Genomic DNA, 19,359 nt, shown 5'->3' with positions numbered 1-19,359 from the left:
GTGGGATCCTTGCTTCGAACACTTTTGCATTTTCGCTCTGTTCAATAGCAGGCATATGCAGACCCTACTTCTTGCTCGTACCCGCTTTCGCCTCCTCCAGCGCCCTCATTTTCTCCCGCTGAGCCCGACTGCCTCCCAACTTCGGCCCACTGGCAGCAGCCGCTGGATTCTTCGGGGCGTGAGGCCGTCGGCGGTGACTATCTAGATCTGCGAGGAGCTGTGCCTTGAATGCATCCTCCGCAGCAGCATCGCGATCCACGCCTTCCTGCTCCTCCGTTCGTCGCACCTGTTCTGCGGCGGCCTGGTAATGCGGGACATGTGTCGGGCCCATGATTTGCTCAATCATCGAGTCGCGCGCGACATCGGTTTCCGTCCGGGCTGGTGGGTACTTTCTTCGCTTCTTAGGCTTTGGGGATGACATTGTCCTGCGCGGGTGCCGTGGCTGGAACGTCGGCAGGTTGCCCGGCGGATGGGGTGCTGAATTGAGCAAGGTTTGAGCATCGCCGTTCCTCGGTCCAGTGCTTGTGTCGTATGCATCTCCATGCGCTCTGGTCTCCTTCCGGCTTTCACCATCTGGCGACTCCGTGCGCGCAGGCTGACGAAGATCAGCCAGCTTGGAATCTACGTATGCCATCCTGTCTCATCAGCACTGTTCGGCAAGCTACCACGCCCAACATGACAGACGTACATATGCTTGTCCTCCTTCACCTCCGCTTTACCTGTTGGCTTCACAAATCGCTCAATCTGTGGAGCATCTGCCTCCTGGTGTTCACTCGCCAATGCCAACGCCTGCTCCTCAGGTTCCTGTGCTGCTCTTCGTTGCGCATCCGCGGCGGAGAAGGTGATGCCTCGGCCCACTGCTCCTTTCTTCCGTGCTTGCACGATCGTCGCTCCGCGATGCGCAGGTTCGTTTGAATCGGTTTCAAGGGTCTCGACGATGGCATGTGTGGGTAGGGGAGTGGGGACAGTGTCTTCATCGTCGGAATCGAGTCGCTTTCTGAGAACTTTGCGACGCTTGTGCGTTGGGCGGAAGAGGGACTCTCCCTCTTGATCTTCGGCCATTGGAGAGGTGGCTGACTCCAAGAACAGGAGGTTGTTGCAGGATGGAGAGTCGAGATGGAGGTGTTGTTGTCGGTCCAACCCTAAGGGGACATCAACCCTAAGCCGTCGATGCATGCTCAAGGCTAGACAACGCTTACTCTACATATCCTGGATCCAGTATGCATCACTTCAACGGAAACTGTACGAAGATAGATCGGTAATAAAGATGGCTCATCAAGAAACGCACCGTCCTGCCTGGGATGGCTGCAAGACTTGGATTTCTTATGGCTCATCCTACGAAGAAGCATGTTCCAAGCATATCGCTGACAACTTCCAAGCCAAGCGAGTGTACATCATCGCATCGGGATCACTGTCTCGAGACACCAACCGTGTGAAGGTTCTGCAGCATGCGCTTGGAGACAAGGTGGTAGGCACTCGATACGGCATGCGACCGCATACTCTGTGGTCGGAGATATTGGAGGTGGTCAAGGAAGCGACCGAGCTGAGAGCAGATCTACTTGTGACATTGGGTGCGGGAAGTCTGACAGATGGAGCAAAGATCATTGCGCTGGTCCGTCGACTACTTCTCTTCCATGCAAGCAGAGATCAGTCACTGACCATTTATAGGCAATGGCGAATAGATGCGAATCCTTCGAAGACCTGGACACGCTGCATTCAAGAACAGAGAGCGGGCAAGACGTGAAGACACCCACAGTGCCGGTCATCTGCATACCAACCTCCCTCTCAGGTGGAGAGTACAATGCGCGCGGAGGCGGCACCAACGATCACAATCATCGAAAGTACAGCTTCGCCGGCCCCATCAAAGCGCCAGCGCTGGTCATCTTGGATCCCGAGCTTACGACAACCACCCCCGATCGGTGGTGGCTGTCCACTGGGGTCCGAGCGGTGGATCACTGCGTCGAAGTCATATGTTCCCTGCAAGGCACTGCGCAGAGTGATTCAGACTCCATCCGCGGCCTGAAACTCCTCATCCCTGGCCTGTTGCGATGCAAGAAGAATGCGGGAGATCTAGAGGCTCGATTACAGTGTCAAATGGGGGTGATTGAGTCCGTCAAAGCACCCAATCTCAGCGGGGTGCCCATGGGAGCGTCGCACGCCATCGGCCATCAGCTTGGGCCGCTGAATGTAGGACACGGCGAGACAAGCTGCATTCTGTTGCCGGCGGTATGCAAGTACAACCGCAGCGTGAACGGCGCGAAGCAAGATGCCGTGCAGGAGGTACTATGGGAGGAAGTTGAGGTGCAGAGGGTTTTGAAGGATGCCGGGCTGGGTCACGACTCGGATCTGGGCGACATGCTCGATGCCATCTTCCGAGCGTTGGGGATGCCGAGGACGCTGAAGGATGTGGGCGTTGGAGAGGACCAGCTCGAGCTGCTTGCCGAAAACTCCATGACGGATCGTTGGATCGGAACGAATCCTCGTCCTTTGACGGACAAGGCTCAGGTGATGGAGATTTTGGAAATGGTAAAGGGGTGATTCTCTCTCCGAACGAGGGGATGCTGCGGGAGGTCTGAAATCTGTCAGCATACGCCAGTACCAGCCGTTACACCATTGACGAAGGAGTCATCCTGAGAATGGGTAAACAATCCGTCGGGTCTGTGAATGGCATTGACACAGGCTGGGCGGTACATGGCGGTACTGATCGTTGCCAGTGCTCGGGCGATGTCTGGCAAGGGCGTTGTCTTCCTCGAGGCGCTATCATTCTCTTCGTCGTCTGGTCTCCAGCATTTCGCATTGCAGGCAAAGCAAGGCATCGGACCCCGGCTTATGAGCTCGTTTCATTGCCTGCCTCCTGCACAACGGGAAAATCCTCGCAAAAGCTAAAAATAAGACCGGGGCGTGGGGGGCGGTGCACTGCGGGGAGGCATGGAATGGGACGGGAGGATGATGTCGATTCTGCCCACCCTTCCCAACCCCGAAACTTCCCTCTGTCTTTGCTGTCTTCACCACTTCACCTCATCACCCATTCGCCGCCATCCGCAGGGCACAGGCGTCTCTCACCACGCCCTCGAGCCCACATGGGCGACTTCCCCCATTCCATCCCGCCGACCGGCGGGCAGCAGCAGCATTACCACAACAACGGAGGCCAATTCAGCCCCTTCAGCTCGTTTGCGCCGCCGGCCTACTCCAGCCCAACCACGGGCGTGACCAAAGCAACTACCTCACATGCAACCAGCACATCCTCCGGGGTCTCGCAATCCGAGCACTCGCCTCCACCCCCTCCCTCTCACCACATCCCCCACGCCGTCTTCATCATCGTCCCATTCGCCGTCGTCCTCCTCATCCTCGCTCTCATCATCTTCCTCCGCTACCGCAAACGCAGGCAAAATCAACAGAGCCAGCACCAACCCAAACCCCACTCGACCGAAATGACGAGCAGCAGCAACAACAACACCAACACCAACACACGAGCATACTACGCCCCGCCAACCATGGACCTTCGCCCGCCTCACCGGGAAGCGCCGGTGATCGTCGCAGAAGGCAACAACGCCTACCTGACCGGTCTGGACTCATGTTCACAGCACTCGAGACGCAGCGAGGAGGAGAGCGCGTATGCGCCGGCGCGGAGGAGTCTAGACGGCACGTTTGCGGAGCCGCCGCCGCCGTATGGCGTTTCCGCGGCAGAAGGCCAACCGCCGAATCCATACAGCGTCGAGCAAGATATCTCCACATTACCGCGGACGGGTAGCGTACGATCCCCCTTTGAGGATGTGCAGCTGGACGAGGAGGATGATGAGCTGTACGCCGATGAGATCCCGGTTTCGGATGGCTTGCTAGGCTCTCATCGAAATCCGTTCGATGATCCGCCGAGTCCCGTGAGTGAAATAGGGAGTCGGCCGATGTTTGGGAGGAGGAACAGTGCGGTCAGCGATTTATGACCCGGGAATGATCTTGTCACATCTACGTTCAGAGCATAGCGAAATGAATGGAAAGTCTTGAACGCGACAGGTTGGATTTGACTTCATTCGATTCGTGGTATCACGCCGGAGTTTTGACTTGCTTTCTTGCTGTAGTCTCGAGCAGCTCGCCAAGCCCTCTGCGAAGGACCCGAAATGTGATGATTTGACCAACCTCCTTGATCCAGGCCAGAGACGCTGCCATGCAGCCGGCTAGTATCCTGTGTTCCTCGCCATCATATATACAGGTTCGCTCATCGATCGTCGCCAATTCGCAAAGGGCCCGTATTGCGCCGCTCTAATGCACAGTACCTCCAACATCCTCACTCGCATCATCATCGACATCCACCTCCTTCCAGCTCCGCACCAGCTGCATTTCCCGCTTCACCCGTCTCCTGCGTGCCCCGTGGCTTTCATTAGGCATGCGATGCTTGTTGATTGCTTCCTCAGCACGACCATCTGCAGTTGCTTTCGCAGGAAGACTCCAGCGCAGTGTTTGACCGGCTTTGTTTTGCAATGGGAGGTCGGATGTTGGTGGGGAGTCTGGGTGGTATATATCGGTGAGTGAGTCGCGGCGGGAAAGAGTTGATTCGAGCAGAGGGGTATCGAGGGTGCTGCTGCTGTTGATGTCTTTGGGGGTGGACGAAGCAGGGGTGAGCTGGTTAAGACTCTCGTCTGGCCGTGACGCTTCGTTGTCATGAGAAGAAATCGCTGGAGTGTTGATTGCTGGCTGCACAAGTTGTAGAGTGCGTTCCACCTCGTGCTTCGCTTGCTGGTATGCCTGGCTTGCCTTCTCCACCTTGCTATTCATTCGTGCCAGCCAGACCGTCAACTCGACTGTCGACTTTGCTCTCGCCTGTTGACGTGCAGCGAGCGCATGTTGTGGCAGGGGAGCAACTTGAAAGCCCAGTCTCTTTGCCTGCTTTCGTGCCTGCGCAATGGCCGTCTCCACCTCCGGCACTTCTCTGCGCATCTGTTCTCGTGTCGGCCGAGGTCGTGTTCGGCGCGCCGTCTTCTCAGGCGTCGGCGAGCCTGTAGGTTGCAGCGAGCGCTGCTTCCGGGGTGAAAAGTCGGAGAGGGTGCGAGGTCGCTTGTAGTCGATGGTGTAGTTTTGTGTATGCCTGCGGGGACGCTTCGCGGCCGGCTCTTCCTCCACTGCCTCAACTTCTGCCGCCGGACTGCGCGCACGCTTCCTCGTCTGCGCCGGCTGTACTTCGTCGCTCTCTGGCGGTGCGGTGCTCTTGCGCTTCTTGTACCGCGTCGGCTCCTTGTCCAGCCATTCTTGCGGGGTATCCTGCGCCACGGCGTACGTCGAGCCCCGCCAGTGGTATACCGCCGCATTCTCCTCTTTCTTGATCGTTTCACCTCTGAGTGCGGGTAGAGCATCGATCTGCAGCTTCTTCATTGCTTTCTTGAACTGGATGTTGTCTTCGTCGGAGGGAGGCTGCTGGTCCACCTGGCCGTCCATGGTGGACAGGCTGCGGCGCGTGGCGACCATGGTGTCGAGGGGTGAAGATAAAGCGGTGCGAGGGGTGATGGGGAGCTGAAGGGAAGTGGGAATGCGAAAGAAGAGTTGAGGCAGCAAAGCGACAAACACTCCAGCAATCCCCCCCGCTATTGTGACAATGCGGGTTTCATGCAATAAGCTTTTGGTGCCTGGCAGTTGTGGCTTGCGTTGATCGTGATGGACGGTGGGTGTCTGCGCGGCGACGATGGAAGCGAGAGATGGTCGGACAAGCACTGGCAAGAGAATGTCAGTTGCTATCGCGCGGGACTGTGAGTTTCACTGTGCGGGGTGTGGTGATGGTGAAGGTGTGCTCGTTCGTGTGTGAACGGATGTGGATGTCTTGCCGAATGCGGTTTAGACAAGTCTCACCCCCGGCGTTTCCGGAAATAAAGCTCAGCCACCTCTCGCGATTGTGGCGAGTGAAGCTGTTGACCTGTTCATCAGCACAATGGTGTACGAGGGGTATTGTCTGGTCGCAGGAACTGGAGGTATGCACTCATCAGAAGATACGAATCACCACCGTCTCACTCCATCACAAATCTCACTGTCTCCTACCTGCGGCTACTCGTTAGCAATGGCACAGTTGACGGCACATCGTGAGATCTACAGGCCCACGTCATCGCTGGCCTGGTCCCTGCAACATACACTTATCTTCTCCCCATTCGCCGCAGTCGCCTCCGCCATATAATGCTGCGATAGTCTAGCCTTGCAGCGTGCCATGTCCAGCCACGAATGCTGCTCTGTACTTTGCTTTACGGCCTCCCCATTGCTCTCGCTGGCAACTTGACTTCGTCAAAACGCGGCCTGGTCTACACCTGGTCCGATGGCTACAGCGACGGCCTCTGGGATCAGGCGGAGTCGGACCTGACGTGGTACTACAACTATGCCTCCACACCCGTGAACTCGTTCAACAGTCGGCTGAGCTACGTCCCCATGCTGTGGGGTGCTGGCCCTCAATACAACAGCTTCTACTCCACCGTCAAAGGCCTGCTCGGCTCGGGAAGCAACATCGACTATGTCCTCGCCTTCAACGAACCCGATCTGTGCGGCCCTGCCAGCGAAGGGGGATCGTGCGTGGGCGCGCAGCACGCCGCTCAAATCTGGCAAGCCGAGATTGAACCGCTCAAACAGCAGCATGGGCTTCAACTCGGCGCGCCTGCCGTGACGCAGGGCGGAGCGTGGTGGCTGCAAGACTTTTTCAAGGCGTGCGCCGGGAAATGCACCGTCGACTTCCTCCCTCTGCACTACTATGGCGATTTCGTCGGGCTTGCAGCCTACCTCGGCGCCGTACATGCAACATATCCCCAGCTGCCGCTGTGGTTGACGGAGTTCGCAGAGCCCAACGTCACTGTCCTCGGCGCGCAGCAGTTCTACAACCAGAGTGTCGCATTCCTCGATGCACTCGATTACCTTGCCCGGTATGCCTACTTTGGCAGCTTTCCCGCCAACGATGCATCCTCGTGGGTGGGACCGAATGGCAGCATGCTGGACAATGGTGGCCACTTGACGGACATCGGCGCGTGGTATTTGGGCTTCAATGCGACTGGTCGTGGGCCGGAGAGTGGTGGTGTGGTAGTTCCGGGGGTGACATGGATCTCCTTGCTGGCCTTTGTGCTTGTATGGTCCGCCGTGTTTTGCTTTGGCTGAGAGTTGGTGGGAAATGATATGCGATGGAGTGGAAATGTCGGTGTGAATAGAGAGCAAGACTTGTCAGACACATTCCATACACGCCATACCCTTCTCTACGCTCTCAAAGCTTCGGCCGTTGCATGTTGTAACTCTCGCGGATCGTGCAAGCGATGGAGGGTGACGTGGCCGTCAAATGCAAAAGGCTAAACAGGCACGGGCCGACGCAGGCACCCCCGGCCAGCCCGAATTGGACCTGTTCGAGGCGTGGCTGTGCGCCAAACGGTCGCCTGTTTTGAATGATGCAGCGACCGACTTCCGTCAACTTCCAGCTCGTCAGGCGTTCCTTCCCTTCAGCTTCTCCCCGACACCATCTTGGCCAGCTCTTGGCCCGCGCCTTCTCAGTGTAACCCTGCCTTTTGTACATATTCTTGGCCTCCCTTCATCCATCAATCCTTTGGTTTCGCCATTACCTTACACTTAACACCGCATCCACCACCTCCCTCGCCACCACCCCCCTCCATCATCTCCTTCATCACGATGAAGTATTCCTTGGCAGCAGGACTCTTATTCGCGGGCAGCGCTTGCGCCGTATTGGAATTGCCGGTGGCCAAGAGAGACAAGCACACCGATGGCAAGACTCGCGATGTAGCTCGAGGCTTGTTCCCCCGAGCGGATCCGGGCACATTGGAAACGACCATCTTCTCCGGCGTGGGCTATGTCAGTGGTGGCTCATACTACCTCAACAGTGAGTCCCAAGCACATCTCGAGTACCGCGCGCGCACCTAACACCCACCCCCAGTCTCCGTCGGCACTCCTCCCCAACAACAGACCGTCCTCCTCGACACCGGCTCCTCCGACCTCTACCTCGATGCTAGCTCCGCTCCCGCCTGCTCCTCGAACGGCCCCCACCGATGCGAAGCTAGCACCTTCGACCCCAGCAGCAGCAGCACCTACCAGCAAATCGAGCCCTCTCCCGCCTTCAACGCCTCCTACGGCGACGGCTCCTACGCCATTGGTCCGTACGGGAGCGACGTGGTGTGCATCAACGACTTGTGCATCGACAATGTACAATTTGGTTTGGCTACAGAGGTCAACAGCACCGTCGGCCCCGCAATCGGCCTGATGGGTGTAGGCGCGACGGACATTGAAGCCACTCGCTCCTACTATCCCAACATCCCAGAGGTGCTGGTCGACGCGGGCATCATCAACTCCCGCCTCTACTCCCTATACCTCAACGACTATGATGCCGTCACCGGCTCCATCCTTTTCGGTGGTATCGATACGGACAAGTACACCGGCAAATTGACAACTATCGACACCCTCCCCGACCCCGTCACCGGTTATGTCGACCAGTTCATCACCGCCATCACTGCCCTCTCCACCAATGTCGGCGGCCAAAAGTCGACCATCTTTTCCGGAGGCGCGGCCGGTGCGGCGGCCTTTAAATCCCCCACCTCCCTTCCCGTCCTCCTCGACTCTGGCAGCAGCGCCTGGAGTGTTCCCAACTCAGTGTACAAGGCGGTCGTCAGCGAATTCACCTACATTGACGCCAACACCGGTATTGCGCCTTGTAGTTACGCTTACTCCGGCGACTCCGTCACCATCACCATCAACGGCCAAATTGATATCGACGTGGACATCAGCAACTTCTTCCTCCCCATCTACCAACCCGGAACCAGCACACCAGTGACATACAACAATGGAGAGCAGGCCTGCAACTTCGAGATTATCCCCTCCGGCGGTACGGGTGAAGGCTTCGACACCATGGGCGACGCCATGATCCGCGCAATGTACGTCGTCTACGATCTCGACCAAGGCCAAATGTCCATCGCGCAAGCGAACCTCAACAGCACCTCCTCCAACATCAAAGAAGTGCCCGCCGGCCCCGGCGGAGTTGCCAAAGCCATCGGCGGAAACAGCAACTCCGTGCCGACGCAAAGCTACAGCGTTGCTCCCGACGCCACATCCACCACCTTCTCTGTGTCGACGGCCAAGTCCACTATTGGAACCGCGACGGGCATTGCTGCCGTACCCACCGCTGCTCGTGTCAGTGGCGAAGGGGGCAGCAGCGGCGCCGCCGGCGGCTCCAGCCCTTCGTCCAGCAGCCACCACTCCGGTGCGGAAGCTCTGAAGATGTCTCAGACCGGGTGGAGCGGCATGGGTGCCGTGGCTGCTGTTGCGCTCGGTACTGTTTTGGGCGCTGCTTTGATGCTGTAAATCATCAATCGAATACGTAAACAGGGCGTGTCGCCCTCAGAGACTGGATTCACTATGTACTTTGGATATCCTGTACAAGAAACATGGCGTACCACTCACACAAAGCATCAGAGTACATTCACAAACTTTAGAACGAAGAGGGCTACGAAACAACCAACCTGGACGGCCCAAATCCATCCACCTACCTTACCGTCTACCTCTAGTCAACTGTGCGGCGCACCGAATCCTTTGGGCAAGCGGTGATTCGTATTGTCCAAGCCGTACAAGCGTGCAAGCCGCTTATACACGTGGTGCCTCACCCTCGACTGCCCGTACTCGCTACTCACATCAAGTCCATTGACACACGCCTCCAGCGTTTCCTCTGCTCGATCCAGTTCGGCGCGGACGGTTGTTTTCCTGATCGAGGCAAGGAATTTCTCATGGACGGCGGGATCGAGGCCGTAGAAGCCGGAGAAGGACTTGTAGTCGATCAAGGCCTTCACGGACTGCGCGCCGTGACGCTGCTCCTGCTCGAATTCGTTCTGCTCCATCACTGCCAAGGCTTCTTCGATTTCTGGAAGGGCAGGCATGCCGCGTCGAGGCAGGAAACCGATGAGGTGCGACTCCTCGGTGAAGTGCTCGATGAGGTCGATGGGGCAGAAGATGTCGTTCAGCAGGTCGTCGAGGGCGTAGTCGGGCTCGACGGCGTGCAGACACAGCTTGATCATGTCCTCGCTGTCGACGGTGCTGCAAAAGTCGACAATGCGGCAGACGAGGCAGATCCATGCGGTGATTTCGAGAAAGTCGAGCGAGCCGGCGTGCTGGCGGAACTCGATGGTGCCGGTGAGGGTCTCAGCGTACCGCCCTGCGCTGTGGTCGGGGAAGAGATTGTCGAAGTTGTAGGCGCTGTTGTGGCCCGTGGTCGGGATTGGGCTGTTCCATTGACTTCGGTCGACGGCGAAGAAGCTGCCTAGATCCTTGTAGGTCACCGCCGTTTCGATGTTAGCGAGTCTGTGGAAGAGTGCTGGGGACTCACCCGGGATGTGGGCATCGAAGATGTTGGAGGAGAGCATGTGGAAGTAGCAGGGAGGCAAAGTGTTGCGGCCCTCGGAGAGGTCGGCAGGAATGTCGGTGCGGGTGATGGGATGGAGCTGGTCGAGGAGGGATTCAAAGGCGGTGGCGAATTGAAAGACATTCTTCGCACATGGCAAAGGGATGGGGTACTTGTCGTTGCCAACGTGCACGTGCATGCCTGTGGAATTGTTAGTGACGAAGCGACAGCCGCGCGCTTCGATGGCGCGGAGGACGTCCAGCACGGCTTGAATCTCGCCACGCCAGTCGTCTCGATGAAAGTCGAATTTGCGGGAACTCAGCTCGATTTCTTCGACCGACCAGTCCCAATCAAGCTGCGCGTATTCCTCTTCGGAGAGCTTGAGGCAGTCGCTTTCTACTCTCCACCGGCTGTGCGAGGGCCATTGTACCTCATCTTCGGTGTCAGGATCCTCCCAACCGACTGCGGGAATCCCGTTTTGGTTCAGGCAATGCCAGATGAACGGACCTGCGGTGGGGGCCTCGTTACCAACATCAGGGTCATCACTGTACACGTCGTGGTTGAAGAGGCCATCGGGTCGGATGCAGATGAACTCGAGCTCGACGCCAAAGGTAAGCTTGTCCAGCGGCATGGTGGAGGCGATATTGGGGGAAATCGAAAGGCGTGCGGGTTTTGCTAGAGAAAATGAAGGGACTTGTACGGGCGAGCGACCCGATTTGACCTCGAGCAGAATGCACTCGGCGGACAAAGGCATCATCATTGATAAAGAGACCAGGGCAAAACAATGCATTGGTGCGAAATGAACAATGAGAGTCGTGAAGTAGACAAAGCGAAGACTTGCCATCTCTTTGTTGCAGGTAAATTTGGGACTGAGATTCGTGGATAGATAGACTGCAGAAGGGGCCAGAGCTGTCAAACGCCAATGCCATTCCACAAAGCGTGTACTCGACTGGGTATCATGATCGTGAAAGCAAACCGAAAAAGACGCTGAGAGATCGCGTACCCGGTAAGCAATGTAAACTGAAACGGAAACATGCCATGACAAGTACCGTCAGAATTAGGAAGGCTGAGGCGCCCAGAAAAGGCCTTTCCACCAGCTCTGTCGAGGAGCTGAACTTGGGGAGGGTGCCGAGACCACACTTTCCACTGGCTTCACTGGCGGTCGAGGCACTGCAACGGGGGCAGTCATAGTCGGCTCGATTGATACAGCCGCAGGGAGGGTCATGGCACCGGCAGCTTTGGCAGCAATCCGGCGGCCCATGTCGGAGGTTTGTGCGGTGATATCCCTCTGCGGCCAGAATCTCCACGTGGCCAATGCAGTCGCAGTGCTGATGGACAAGACGATCCACATTCCAGCCGCGCGCATGTCGGTCTGCATTCTTTGTCTCTCTGCCTGCCAAGCAGTTCTCTCCCGTCGAGACAAAGCATTGTGCTTCAGCTCGCGCCGCTTTGCCCGAGCCAAAGCTTGGGTCAAGCGATGGGTGCGTCTTGCTTGATCTGTGAGATGTACGCGACCAATCTGCAACGCCTTTTGATCCCAGAGTCTTCGTTCTGATCTAGAGCCATCGATACTGCGGATGAAGGAGGGCGGCGCGGGGCTTGGACGGACGGGGCAGGGAAACGGGTCGATTTCGCTGCTTTTGATGAGTTTGAGCGGGGGCGAATGCTCCAGTCGGGGGAGTTTGGTGATTTTATTCAAATGTTGGGTCTCGCGGCTGTTGCTCAAGGCGCTCAACATGAAGAGCACGCTCGCACACGATGACGGGGCGGGGTGGAATGCGCGATGCCCGACCGCCGCGGCCTGGGAGGACACTGTGGCTCGCAGGGCAGATGGAAGAGTAGCAAAGGACATGGTTACAGCAATACAACAGATGAAGCGAAGGGGTGGAGGATGAGAAGCAGCAGAGCAGAAGGCAGGTGAAGAGTGTAGGCGTAATGCACGCAGCTCGGCTGGAGGGGCAGTGGTGGGGTAATCTGGGGTAATCTTGCCTGAGGTCTCCATCATTGGCCAAGCATTAACTAAAAGATCTCGGCAAAGCTTGGCGGCTCCATTCAGGCTGCAACATTCGAGGTTCTTCGATTGGGAATCCAATGCGAAATGAGACGCGCAAATGAGACGCGCAAACAGCTGTGCTACGGGTACAGTACAATGGCAGAGAAGTGTAGAGTACTGAGCGAATGCACATGAAAAGATTCACGTGCCACTGCACTTGTTTTCTGCAATTCAGAATTCTGCCGCCTTCAAACAATTCACCCGTCGCTCCTCGCTCTCGGACTCCTTGCTTGACCCTACACGGCCTAGGCCCCCACGTTTGAACGTTGTTCCCGCGTGTCGAGCCAATCAATAGCCACGTTGCGTACGTATTAATCATTAGTCGGTGACATCGACCCTCACGCGACTCAATTCTCGCCCTGCTTTGCAAACGAGGCGCGTGCGTCGTGTACATCGCTATCAGGCATCCCTTTTCAATCATCAGAGACTTCATCGCTACAATTTCTTGGGCTGAGGATCGCACCTTCCCCCTACAATGTCACCGCGGCAAGGCTCCAGCTTGCCACATCCCTCGCCCCTCTGCATCACCCTCCTTCGACTTGTTCCCAGCTAACGCTTCCTCTTCTGCTTCGTCCACTCCTTTCGGGCATGGACAAACACCGTCACAATGGACGACGATGACCTTCCGGATGGTTCGCCGCCGCCCCAAACTCCACGCCCCTGGTCTTCTTTCTTCCACACCCTCCTTCACTCCTGCATTCTAGCGTACAGCATTCTTACGACAAGATACCTCCTGGTCAATGGATACCACTATCCTATGCACCTTTTACGAATCCAGACCTTCACCGCCATTGCCATCCACCTCTTTGAACTCCTTGCGCGAATCTTGCGGAATGCGCTATCTCCTACCCACGACACCCCCGAGCAGCCAGCGTGGCGGAGCATAGTCAAATACCTCCGCCAAGCAGGCATCACGTATGCGACATTCTGCATCTCTGCGGCCATCGCCCTCGTTGCAGGCTACGAGACCCTGCAGCACCTGCCCACCCTCTCCGCCCTGGCCGTCACTCTGCTGTGTCTGTACCATCTTGGCCAGACCAACGACCAGTCTTCCCCCTTTGACATCCGACGCTGCGCCACAATTCTGCTCTTCGTCTGCAGTCTGTTTGCAACTTACTTGCTGGACACTCACATCGACTTCAAAATCCTCGGGGGCGTGGCGGTCATCGGCCTGTGCGCTGCAGCGGTGCAAATCCAAAGGCGCTGGAGCCTAACAAAACAAGAGACGCTCGACTTTGACCTCGATGAGATTCCTCGGCTATGGCTGGGATTCGCGGCGGTGATGATCATGTTCATCCTCGCAAATTGGGGCTGCTGGAAATTCGAAAACTGGATGTGGACGTCTGTGAATTGGAACGAAACTAGATGGCTGGCGCTCCTGATCGGGAACCTCGTGTCCACCACTCTGGTGTTGAGAACCGCAGCCCTGTCGTTCTACACTCCTCCCGAACAACATGCCACAGACCCTACCATACGGGATTCGACGCAATCAATGTTCTCGTTGTGGAGCGTCCTCATCATCACGGCCGTTGCCGGCCCGCTCCTCCGCATCGCTTCCTCCATGAGTGCTTGGCAGTACGTGGCCTGCTTCTCGATGATGGAAGCCGCCGTCATGATTCAACAGTGCAGTCGAGAGCCACGGGGCGGCTACGAGCGAGTGTCAACCACCACTGTTCTCCCACTCTCCAACGGGGATACCGAAAATAACGGAGACCTCCCTCCAAGCAGCGGCTGGAAAGCAAGCATCGGAACGCATGGTCCCGGGGGCAATTTCGTCAACGAGAGCCGACGATCCTATGCGTGGATGACCTATGCCTCGACTCTCCTTCGAGCGTTCCTTATGCTCGCCTTATTCCTCGCCACAAATTGCAGTCTTCTCAACACCACGCTCCCCCGCCATCCTCTTGGACAGGTCCTCCCTACCCCTCCCATCAACGTCAACCGATCCCTGGATCTCGTGGTGTGCCGATATCACGAACCAACGACTTCGATCGTCACGCAGCTGAACCAGCTGATGGAACTCCCCGCGACACAAGGCTTGAACATCCGAGTGCTCGTCTACGACAAGGGCAACACCACTACAGCGACGGATCTCCAGACCGAGTTGAGCAGCAAACTCCAGCGATCACCGCAAGAAATCATTGTCGAAGCAAGACCAAATGTAGGTCGAGATGCCGAGGCCTACCTCTACCATATCGATTCCCATTGGGACTCCCTCGCCCACCACACCCTCTTCATGCAAGCCGAAATGCACGAGCTGTTTCTGGCGAAAACCCGACTCGATGAGTACTTTGTCGCCGAGACGGGCTTTCTGTCCCTGTCGGACTCCATAACATGCAAGGACTACGAGCACTGCACCGACCACTCGACCTGGTCCGAGACGCCGCAAATGCTAGACCACCTTTTGGGCGCAGCGGGAGGCACACGGGCAAGCGACGGCCTACTGTTGACATACCGCGGGCAGTTCATCGCCTCCTCCGCACGCATGAAGGCTTCCGGGCGAGCGTACTTTGCAGACCTATTGCGCGAGCTGAACGATTCACAGAGCCACGCGCACAGCGAGGAGTACGCGAGTCCGCCATGGCTTCCAGGAAAGACGGACTCGATGAGCAACCCGCTATTCGGCTATACCATGGAGCGAATGTGGCCGGCTGTTTTCCAGTGCTCCGAGCCGCAGATTGCCCAATCTTGTCCGAGCCTGGTTGCTGGGTTGCTTCGGCAGGCGATATTCTGGGAGAAGAGGGATTTGGAGGAGTGTCAATGCTTGGATGGAGATCCATCGGATGTAAGATAACCCGGGGGAATCCCTCAAATAATTCAACGAACAGTCAGAAACACCCGGCCCATGCCCTCGACGATTCGAGTGGACCGCTGTAAGAACCCAAAACAAATTACCCAAGCGAGCTTTTGTTGCAAACAAGAACCCCCTCACGGCTGTACACTCTCCGCCCCAGCAAGAACCCGCGTCTCCTTCTCCCCATACCGCGCATACCACTCGCGATCCAACATAGACAACGACCAAGAATCCCAATACCGCCCATCATACCACATCTCCTCGCGCTGCACGCCCTCCTGCACAAACCCCACGCGCTCGTAAAGCCGCTTAGCCCCCGGATTGAGCCCAAAGCCCGCAATCGTGATTCTGTGCAGGTTGGCCATGCGGAAGCCCCAGCGCAGCACCCACTCCAGTGCCTCGGTGCCGTAGCCTTTGCCGTGATAGGGTTTCAGCAGCCCCAGCCCGATCTGGGCATTGCGGTGGTGCGCCTGGCCTGGAGGCCCGCTCATGAGGACGATGTGCCCGATGCGCGTGAGTTTCAGGTCGGCGGAGTGCAAGTCATCTTCGGCGGCGGGCGTGGCTGCCGCTGCCACGCCGGCGTCGCCATTAGTTGCGGTGGTTGTTGCGGGGGTGGACGGCGGGGGCTCCTTGAGGCAGATGATTGCGGCGAGGAGCTGCTCTGACATCCATTTGACGGACTCCGCGCCTTTTTTGGTGGCGGGCGGGGTGTGGAGGAAGGGGTCGAGTTGGACGTGCGTTTGGGGGTCGGAGAGGGAGGCGACGAGGAATTTGGCGTCGGAGTCGTTGACGCCGCGGAAGTATAAGCGTTCCGAGCTCCAGAGGGTTTCGGCCATGGTGGACGGGTGATGTCTTGGAGGAGACGATCTAAGGCTGGGCGGCGTATTTGTATTGCTGGGGATGAGTCACCTCGCGTCATCTGCAAATGCGCGGCTCAAGTCGCGGACTAGCCAAATACTTCTACCATTCAGATGCGTGAAATCCGGTGTTCAGCCGGGGTTAGTGGTGGAAGCGGCGCGCGCCAATGGCTCAATCTCAGCCCTAGGTAGAGATATGGCGGGCGGCCGCGGACATTGGAATTTCTGCCAGGCATGAGTCAGACGACGACGGGCAATCAATGGCAAGACTCGGCTTTAGTCAAGCCTTTGCTCTGTAGAGTGGTGTGAAGAACGCACCGGGTCTGACTGCGGCACTGGTTTGTTTACATCTCTGATTGTTCTCTCAACTATGTCGCAGCATGACTCGCTCCACCTCGACAATGAAGGCGGCATTCGGCTCCCCCCGAGTCCCGGAGGCGTCGTCGAACTTTGCGGGTCTGTCGGGATGGCGGTGACGGTGTAGAGCACCGCGCAACATCCGAGTAGACAAGTAAATCGAGGCATTCGCGAGAGTGTTCTAGAGTACGCTTCACACGCGTAACGGTTCGGCAGCTTGCAGAATGTTTCGCACGAGGTTGCGGGAAAGAGCAACAGAGGCACTCCTCCAACTCGTTTTCGAACTCAGGGTATCTCTTGTAAAAAGGAAGCGCGCGAGCAGAAATCACGCGAAGATATGTACGGATCTGACAACAGATCAACAATCGGCCGTCCAAACGCTCGTGTTCATCCGCAGTTGCGCAAGAAAACCAGTCAAAATTGCAGCTTTTCCGCCTTCTCGTTCCAACTCATCGCGCGTCTACGAACTTCTCGCGCCCAGAGGCTCGAAGGGGAAGGCTGCGGCTGTCAAAGACATGACGATGTACAGCGCAGCACAGACGTAGATGGGCACGGGGGTGGCGGTGTTGGCGTAACTGCTTGATGGTGAGCGACATACCTCCGGCTGATACTCGAGAGTAGAGGAAACACTTACGTGGCCACGAGGGCGCTAATGATGCCCATGATTCTGTTGCAGCCGATGGCAATTCCGTTGCCCGTTGCTCGGTGAGCGGTGGGCAGCACCTCGGGAGTGTAGGCGTACAATGTGCCGTAGTAAATATTCTGAGAGAAAACAAAATGTTAATGATGGTGGGAAGAGAGGATGACGAGGTCAGAGCTTACCAGACAAAAGCTGATGGCACAGGTGAAGCCGTTGTTCTCCGCATTCGTACGAACTTGCGTGTAGGCGAAGAAGAAGACCATGGTGATGAGGGCTCCAATAATCATGGTACCACGGCGGCCCCAGAACCAGCGGCTCTTGCACATGTAACCCGCGAGAATTGGCGACGGGATCGAGCAGAGGTTGGCGGCGGCGTAGTACGTCCATTGCTCGCTCTGGCTCAGTCCACCAAGTGCGGCGCCTCGAGTCCTGAGGTAGATGGGGAGGAAGACGTTGTATAGCGGGTAAGCCTATGAGTTCAAAGGTTAGCAGGCTGGCGAAAGAGCACCATAACACCAGGGAGCACCTACAAGACCGATGAGAGTCCACGAAAACCAGATGAGGGATGTGCTGAGACCGAGCTTCCTGGTGGTGAAAAGGCCCTTCAAGTGAAGCCCGACTTCGGCAAACGAGGCGCGCTTTCGAGCGTGCGCGGTGACCGAGCCACGTCTGTCGGACGGCACGCCACCATTGACGGCGCCGCATGCCTGCATCCGCTCCAGGGTCAGACTGCAAGGGCGGTTGTACCTGGTAGCAATGTACTGTAGGGTATCGACAGCCTCGGCATCACGACCCTCGCCAACCAAGAACTTGGGTGTCTCGCGTAGTTTGATGACGGTGACACGAAGCAGGCTCATGATGAGGACGAGGGCGCCGCTGGCGAAGAGCACGTAGCGCCAGCCGGGGTTGGTGTGCCAATTGCAGATGTTCGAGTGGCCGGGAATCTGGCAGGAGTAGTTGGGGATGAAGGCCCAGGCGAACAGGCCGGCGACGAACTGGCCAGCGCCCCACCAGGATGCCATGAGAGTGAGGGTCCAGCTGTAGCGCGAGGGCAGGTACTCGAGGTAGACGGTGGTGTCGAGGACCAGGTTGCCGCCACTGCCAAAGGCAGCCAGAGCGATGAAGGTGCCGAGGACGGCCCAGTTGGGGCTGGCGCCGGCAACGATACAGAAGACAGAGGAGATGAGGAGGGAGAAGTTAAAGGCGTACTTGCGGCCGATTATGTCCGCCGAAAGGCCCCAGAAGAGAGCGCCGATCAACATGCCAACGTAGACGGCGACGGTCATGCCGTAGGCCCAGCCGCCGGGGTTGAGTTCGGGGTAGGCGTACGGCGCGACGATGGACTGGAGCAGCAGGATGAGCGAGTCGACGGCATAGCCGAAGCCGTTGAGGAAGAAGAGCTTGAGCTGGTAGCGGGTGTAGCCAATCTCGTCGATGGCGTTATTGATGAGGTGCATTTTGGCATCGAGGACGGGGTCGACGTGCTCCTGGCTAAGCAAATCGCCCTTGCCGATGGAAACATTGTCATCAGAGCTGGTCTCGAGACCAGGGCTGACATGGCCCTTCAGCTCGTCGTGTGCCGCAGTCTTCTCCATATCGGCCATGTTGGCGCCGGGTTGCTGGTGGGTGTTCGGGGGAAGGGCAAGAGATGAATGGTACTTGAGGAGTGGGGGGAATGAGAAGGGAGCAGAGAGCGGCAGAGATATATTTTCAGTGCACCGCGAGCGAAAGAAAAACACGGAAGAAAGACGAGACGAGCGGAAGAAAGCAGGCAGTAAGTGGGTGTGGGGAGTGGCCTTACCTTAAGCGTAGCTCGGAGACGCAGATCACCTGTGCCAGACGCACGTGCGGGCGCGGCAAACCAGGCAAAGACGGGACGAGCAGGCGGGCCAAGGCGTTGCCTTCGTTGCCTTCGCTGCAGAGTTGCACGCTGGAGTTGCAGCGCCAGCGTGATATGGCACAACGCTGATTGGTGGATGGACAGCGGAGTGGAGTCGGCCATTCGCCTTGTCCGTCGCCACGCTAAACCGAATCCTTCTACTCAGCTCATGCAGCGCCAAGGCCTAGATCTGGTCGGATTGCCACCTTCCTTGCCACTTCGAGGCGGATGCATACCGCTCACACCATCCGCCTCGTCGGACTGACCGAGGGCGGGAGGGGTGATGTGCATATGGAGGACTCGGGGTGAAAGGTCCTCGTATTGCGTGATTGCGTGATGCACCTGGCCTGCTTCATCCTCCACGGGGAGGGGAGAGCAGGGGAGAGAAGAGAATGAACGTCCTGCCGTAAAGATCGGGGAAGAGTGTGAGAGAAGAC

The 19,359-nt window shown here is 57.5% G+C and overlaps 11 protein-coding genes across 11 annotated transcripts; 5 read left to right on the top strand and 6 right to left on the bottom strand.

Annotated features, from left to right (window-relative positions):
* Nucleotides 1–6: 6 nt before the first annotated feature.
* On the bottom strand, nt 7–1,149 carry BDY17DRAFT_294392 (uncharacterized protein). The gene is made up of 2 exons (XM_033733137.1): nt 689–1,149; nt 7–635 (listed from the first exon to the last, which is right to left on the bottom strand). The coding sequence occupies exons 1-2, from the start codon at nt 1,060–1,062 to the stop codon at nt 65–67; spliced, it is 945 nt and encodes a 314-aa protein (XP_033592447.1). The 5' UTR covers nt 1,063–1,149; the 3' UTR covers nt 7–64.
* Nucleotides 1,150–1,199: 50 nt separating this feature from the next.
* On the top strand, nt 1,200–2,974 carry BDY17DRAFT_294390 (uncharacterized protein). The gene is made up of 2 exons (XM_033733136.1): nt 1,200–1,612; nt 1,669–2,974. Exons 1-2 carry the CDS (start codon nt 1,268–1,270, stop codon nt 2,536–2,538), a joined length of 1,215 nt encoding a protein of 404 aa, XP_033592446.1. The 5' UTR covers nt 1,200–1,267; the 3' UTR covers nt 2,539–2,974.
* On the top strand, nt 2,975–4,016 carry BDY17DRAFT_294389 (uncharacterized protein). The gene has a single exon (XM_033733135.1). The coding sequence runs from the start codon at nt 3,081–3,083 to the stop codon at nt 3,939–3,941; it is 861 nt and encodes a 286-aa protein (XP_033592445.1). The 5' UTR covers nt 2,975–3,080; the 3' UTR covers nt 3,942–4,016.
* Nucleotides 4,017–5,894, bottom strand: BDY17DRAFT_294388 (uncharacterized protein). The gene has a single exon (XM_033733134.1). It carries the CDS (start codon nt 5,455–5,457, stop codon nt 4,258–4,260), a length of 1,200 nt encoding a protein of 399 aa, XP_033592444.1. The 5' UTR covers nt 5,458–5,894; the 3' UTR covers nt 4,017–4,257.
* A 10-nt stretch (nt 5,895–5,904) lies between these two features.
* Nucleotides 5,905–7,250, top strand: BDY17DRAFT_294387 (glycosyl hydrolase catalytic core-domain-containing protein). The gene has a single exon (XM_033733133.1). It carries the CDS (start codon nt 6,199–6,201, stop codon nt 7,111–7,113), a length of 915 nt encoding a protein of 304 aa, XP_033592443.1. The 5' UTR covers nt 5,905–6,198; the 3' UTR covers nt 7,114–7,250.
* A 382-nt stretch (nt 7,251–7,632) lies between these two features.
* BDY17DRAFT_322680 (aspartic peptidase domain-containing protein) lies at nt 7,633–9,312 on the top strand (the record flags this gene model as incomplete). The annotated part of the gene is made up of 2 exons (XM_033736859.1): nt 7,633–7,840; nt 7,895–9,312. 2 exons carry the CDS (start codon nt 7,633–7,635, stop codon nt 9,310–9,312), a joined length of 1,626 nt encoding a protein of 541 aa, XP_033592442.1.
* Nucleotides 9,313–9,413: 101 nt separating this feature from the next.
* On the bottom strand, nt 9,414–11,292 carry BDY17DRAFT_112930 (putative amidoligase enzyme-domain-containing protein). Its single transcript, XM_033729237.1, has one exon. The coding sequence runs from the start codon at nt 11,184–11,186 to the stop codon at nt 9,516–9,518; it is 1,671 nt and encodes a 556-aa protein (XP_033592441.1). The 5' UTR covers nt 11,187–11,292; the 3' UTR covers nt 9,414–9,515.
* Nucleotides 11,293–11,399: 107 nt separating this feature from the next.
* Nucleotides 11,400–12,194, bottom strand: BDY17DRAFT_322678 (uncharacterized protein; the record flags this gene model as incomplete). Its single annotated transcript, XM_033736858.1, has 1 exon — nt 11,400–12,194. The coding sequence occupies one exon, from the start codon at nt 12,192–12,194 to the stop codon at nt 11,400–11,402; it is 795 nt and encodes a 264-aa protein (XP_033592440.1).
* A 636-nt stretch (nt 12,195–12,830) lies between these two features.
* BDY17DRAFT_112919 (uncharacterized protein) lies at nt 12,831–15,256 on the top strand. Its single transcript, XM_033729236.1, has one exon. It carries the CDS (start codon nt 13,003–13,005, stop codon nt 15,187–15,189), a length of 2,187 nt encoding a protein of 728 aa, XP_033592439.1. The 5' UTR covers nt 12,831–13,002; the 3' UTR covers nt 15,190–15,256.
* BDY17DRAFT_112886 (acyl-CoA N-acyltransferase) lies at nt 15,257–16,490 on the bottom strand. Its single transcript, XM_033729235.1, has 2 exons — nt 16,365–16,490; nt 15,257–16,271 (listed from the first exon to the last, which is right to left on the bottom strand). Exon 2 carries the CDS (start codon nt 16,023–16,025, stop codon nt 15,324–15,326), a length of 702 nt encoding a protein of 233 aa, XP_033592438.1. The 5' UTR covers nt 16,026–16,271; nt 16,365–16,490; the 3' UTR covers nt 15,257–15,323.
* On the bottom strand, nt 16,374–18,932 carry BDY17DRAFT_294382 (major facilitator superfamily domain-containing protein). The gene is made up of 4 exons (XM_033733132.1): nt 17,574–18,932; nt 17,226–17,513; nt 17,038–17,165; nt 16,374–16,978 (listed from the first exon to the last, which is right to left on the bottom strand). Exons 1-4 carry the CDS (start codon nt 18,645–18,647, stop codon nt 16,864–16,866), a joined length of 1,605 nt encoding a protein of 534 aa, XP_033592437.1. The 5' UTR covers nt 18,648–18,932; the 3' UTR covers nt 16,374–16,863.
* Between the last annotated feature and the right edge of the window lie 427 nt (nt 18,933–19,359).

The sequence above is a fragment of the Neohortaea acidophila genome, assembly GCF_010093505.1.
Source record: "Neohortaea acidophila strain CBS 113389 unplaced genomic scaffold BDY17scaffold_3, whole genome shotgun sequence".
NCBI classification, from domain to species: Eukaryota; Fungi; Ascomycota; class Dothideomycetes; order Mycosphaerellales; family Teratosphaeriaceae; genus Neohortaea; species Neohortaea acidophila.
This window is presented reverse-complemented; position numbering and strand designations above follow the sequence as displayed.

Excerpts from the sequence above, each read along its gene's own strand:
- BDY17DRAFT_294389 (XM_033733135.1), top strand. The coding sequence starts at position 3,081 with ATGGGCGACTTCCCCCATTCCATCCCGCCGACCGGCGGGCAGCAGCAG.
- BDY17DRAFT_294390 (XM_033733136.1), top strand. The coding sequence starts at position 1,268 with ATGGCTCATCAAGAAACGCACCGTCCTGCCTGGGATGGCTGCAAGACT. Across the intron at positions 1,613-1,668 it reads GAGCAAAGATCATTGCGCTG|GCAATGGCGAATAGATGCGA; the intron begins GTCCGTCGACTA and ends GACCATTTATAG.
- BDY17DRAFT_294388 (XM_033733134.1), bottom strand. The coding sequence starts at position 5,457 with ATGGTCGCCACGCGCCGCAGCCTGTCCACCATGGACGGCCAGGTGGAC.
- BDY17DRAFT_112930 (XM_033729237.1), bottom strand. The coding sequence starts at position 11,186 with ATGGCAAGTCTTCGCTTTGTCTACTTCACGACTCTCATTGTTCATTTC.
- BDY17DRAFT_112886 (XM_033729235.1), bottom strand. The coding sequence starts at position 16,025 with ATGGCCGAAACCCTCTGGAGCTCGGAACGCTTATACTTCCGCGGCGTC.
- BDY17DRAFT_294387 (XM_033733133.1), top strand. The coding sequence starts at position 6,199 with ATGCTGCTCTGTACTTTGCTTTACGGCCTCCCCATTGCTCTCGCTGGC.
- BDY17DRAFT_294382 (XM_033733132.1), bottom strand. The coding sequence starts at position 18,647 with ATGGCCGATATGGAGAAGACTGCGGCACACGACGAGCTGAAGGGCCAT. Across the intron at positions 17,514-17,573 it reads CGTGGACTCTCATCGGTCTT|GCTTACCCGCTATACAACGT; the intron begins GTAGGTGCTCCC and ends TTGAACTCATAG. Across the intron at positions 16,979-17,037 it reads ATTAGCGCCCTCGTGGCCAC|TTACGCCAACACCGCCACCC; the intron begins GTAAGTGTTTCC and ends ACCATCAAGCAG.
- BDY17DRAFT_112919 (XM_033729236.1), top strand. The coding sequence starts at position 13,003 with ATGGACGACGATGACCTTCCGGATGGTTCGCCGCCGCCCCAAACTCCA.
- BDY17DRAFT_294392 (XM_033733137.1), bottom strand. The coding sequence starts at position 1,062 with ATGGCCGAAGATCAAGAGGGAGAGTCCCTCTTCCGCCCAACGCACAAG. Across the intron at positions 636-688 it reads GTGAAGGAGGACAAGCATAT|GATGGCATACGTAGATTCCA; the intron begins GTACGTCTGTCA and ends CTGATGAGACAG.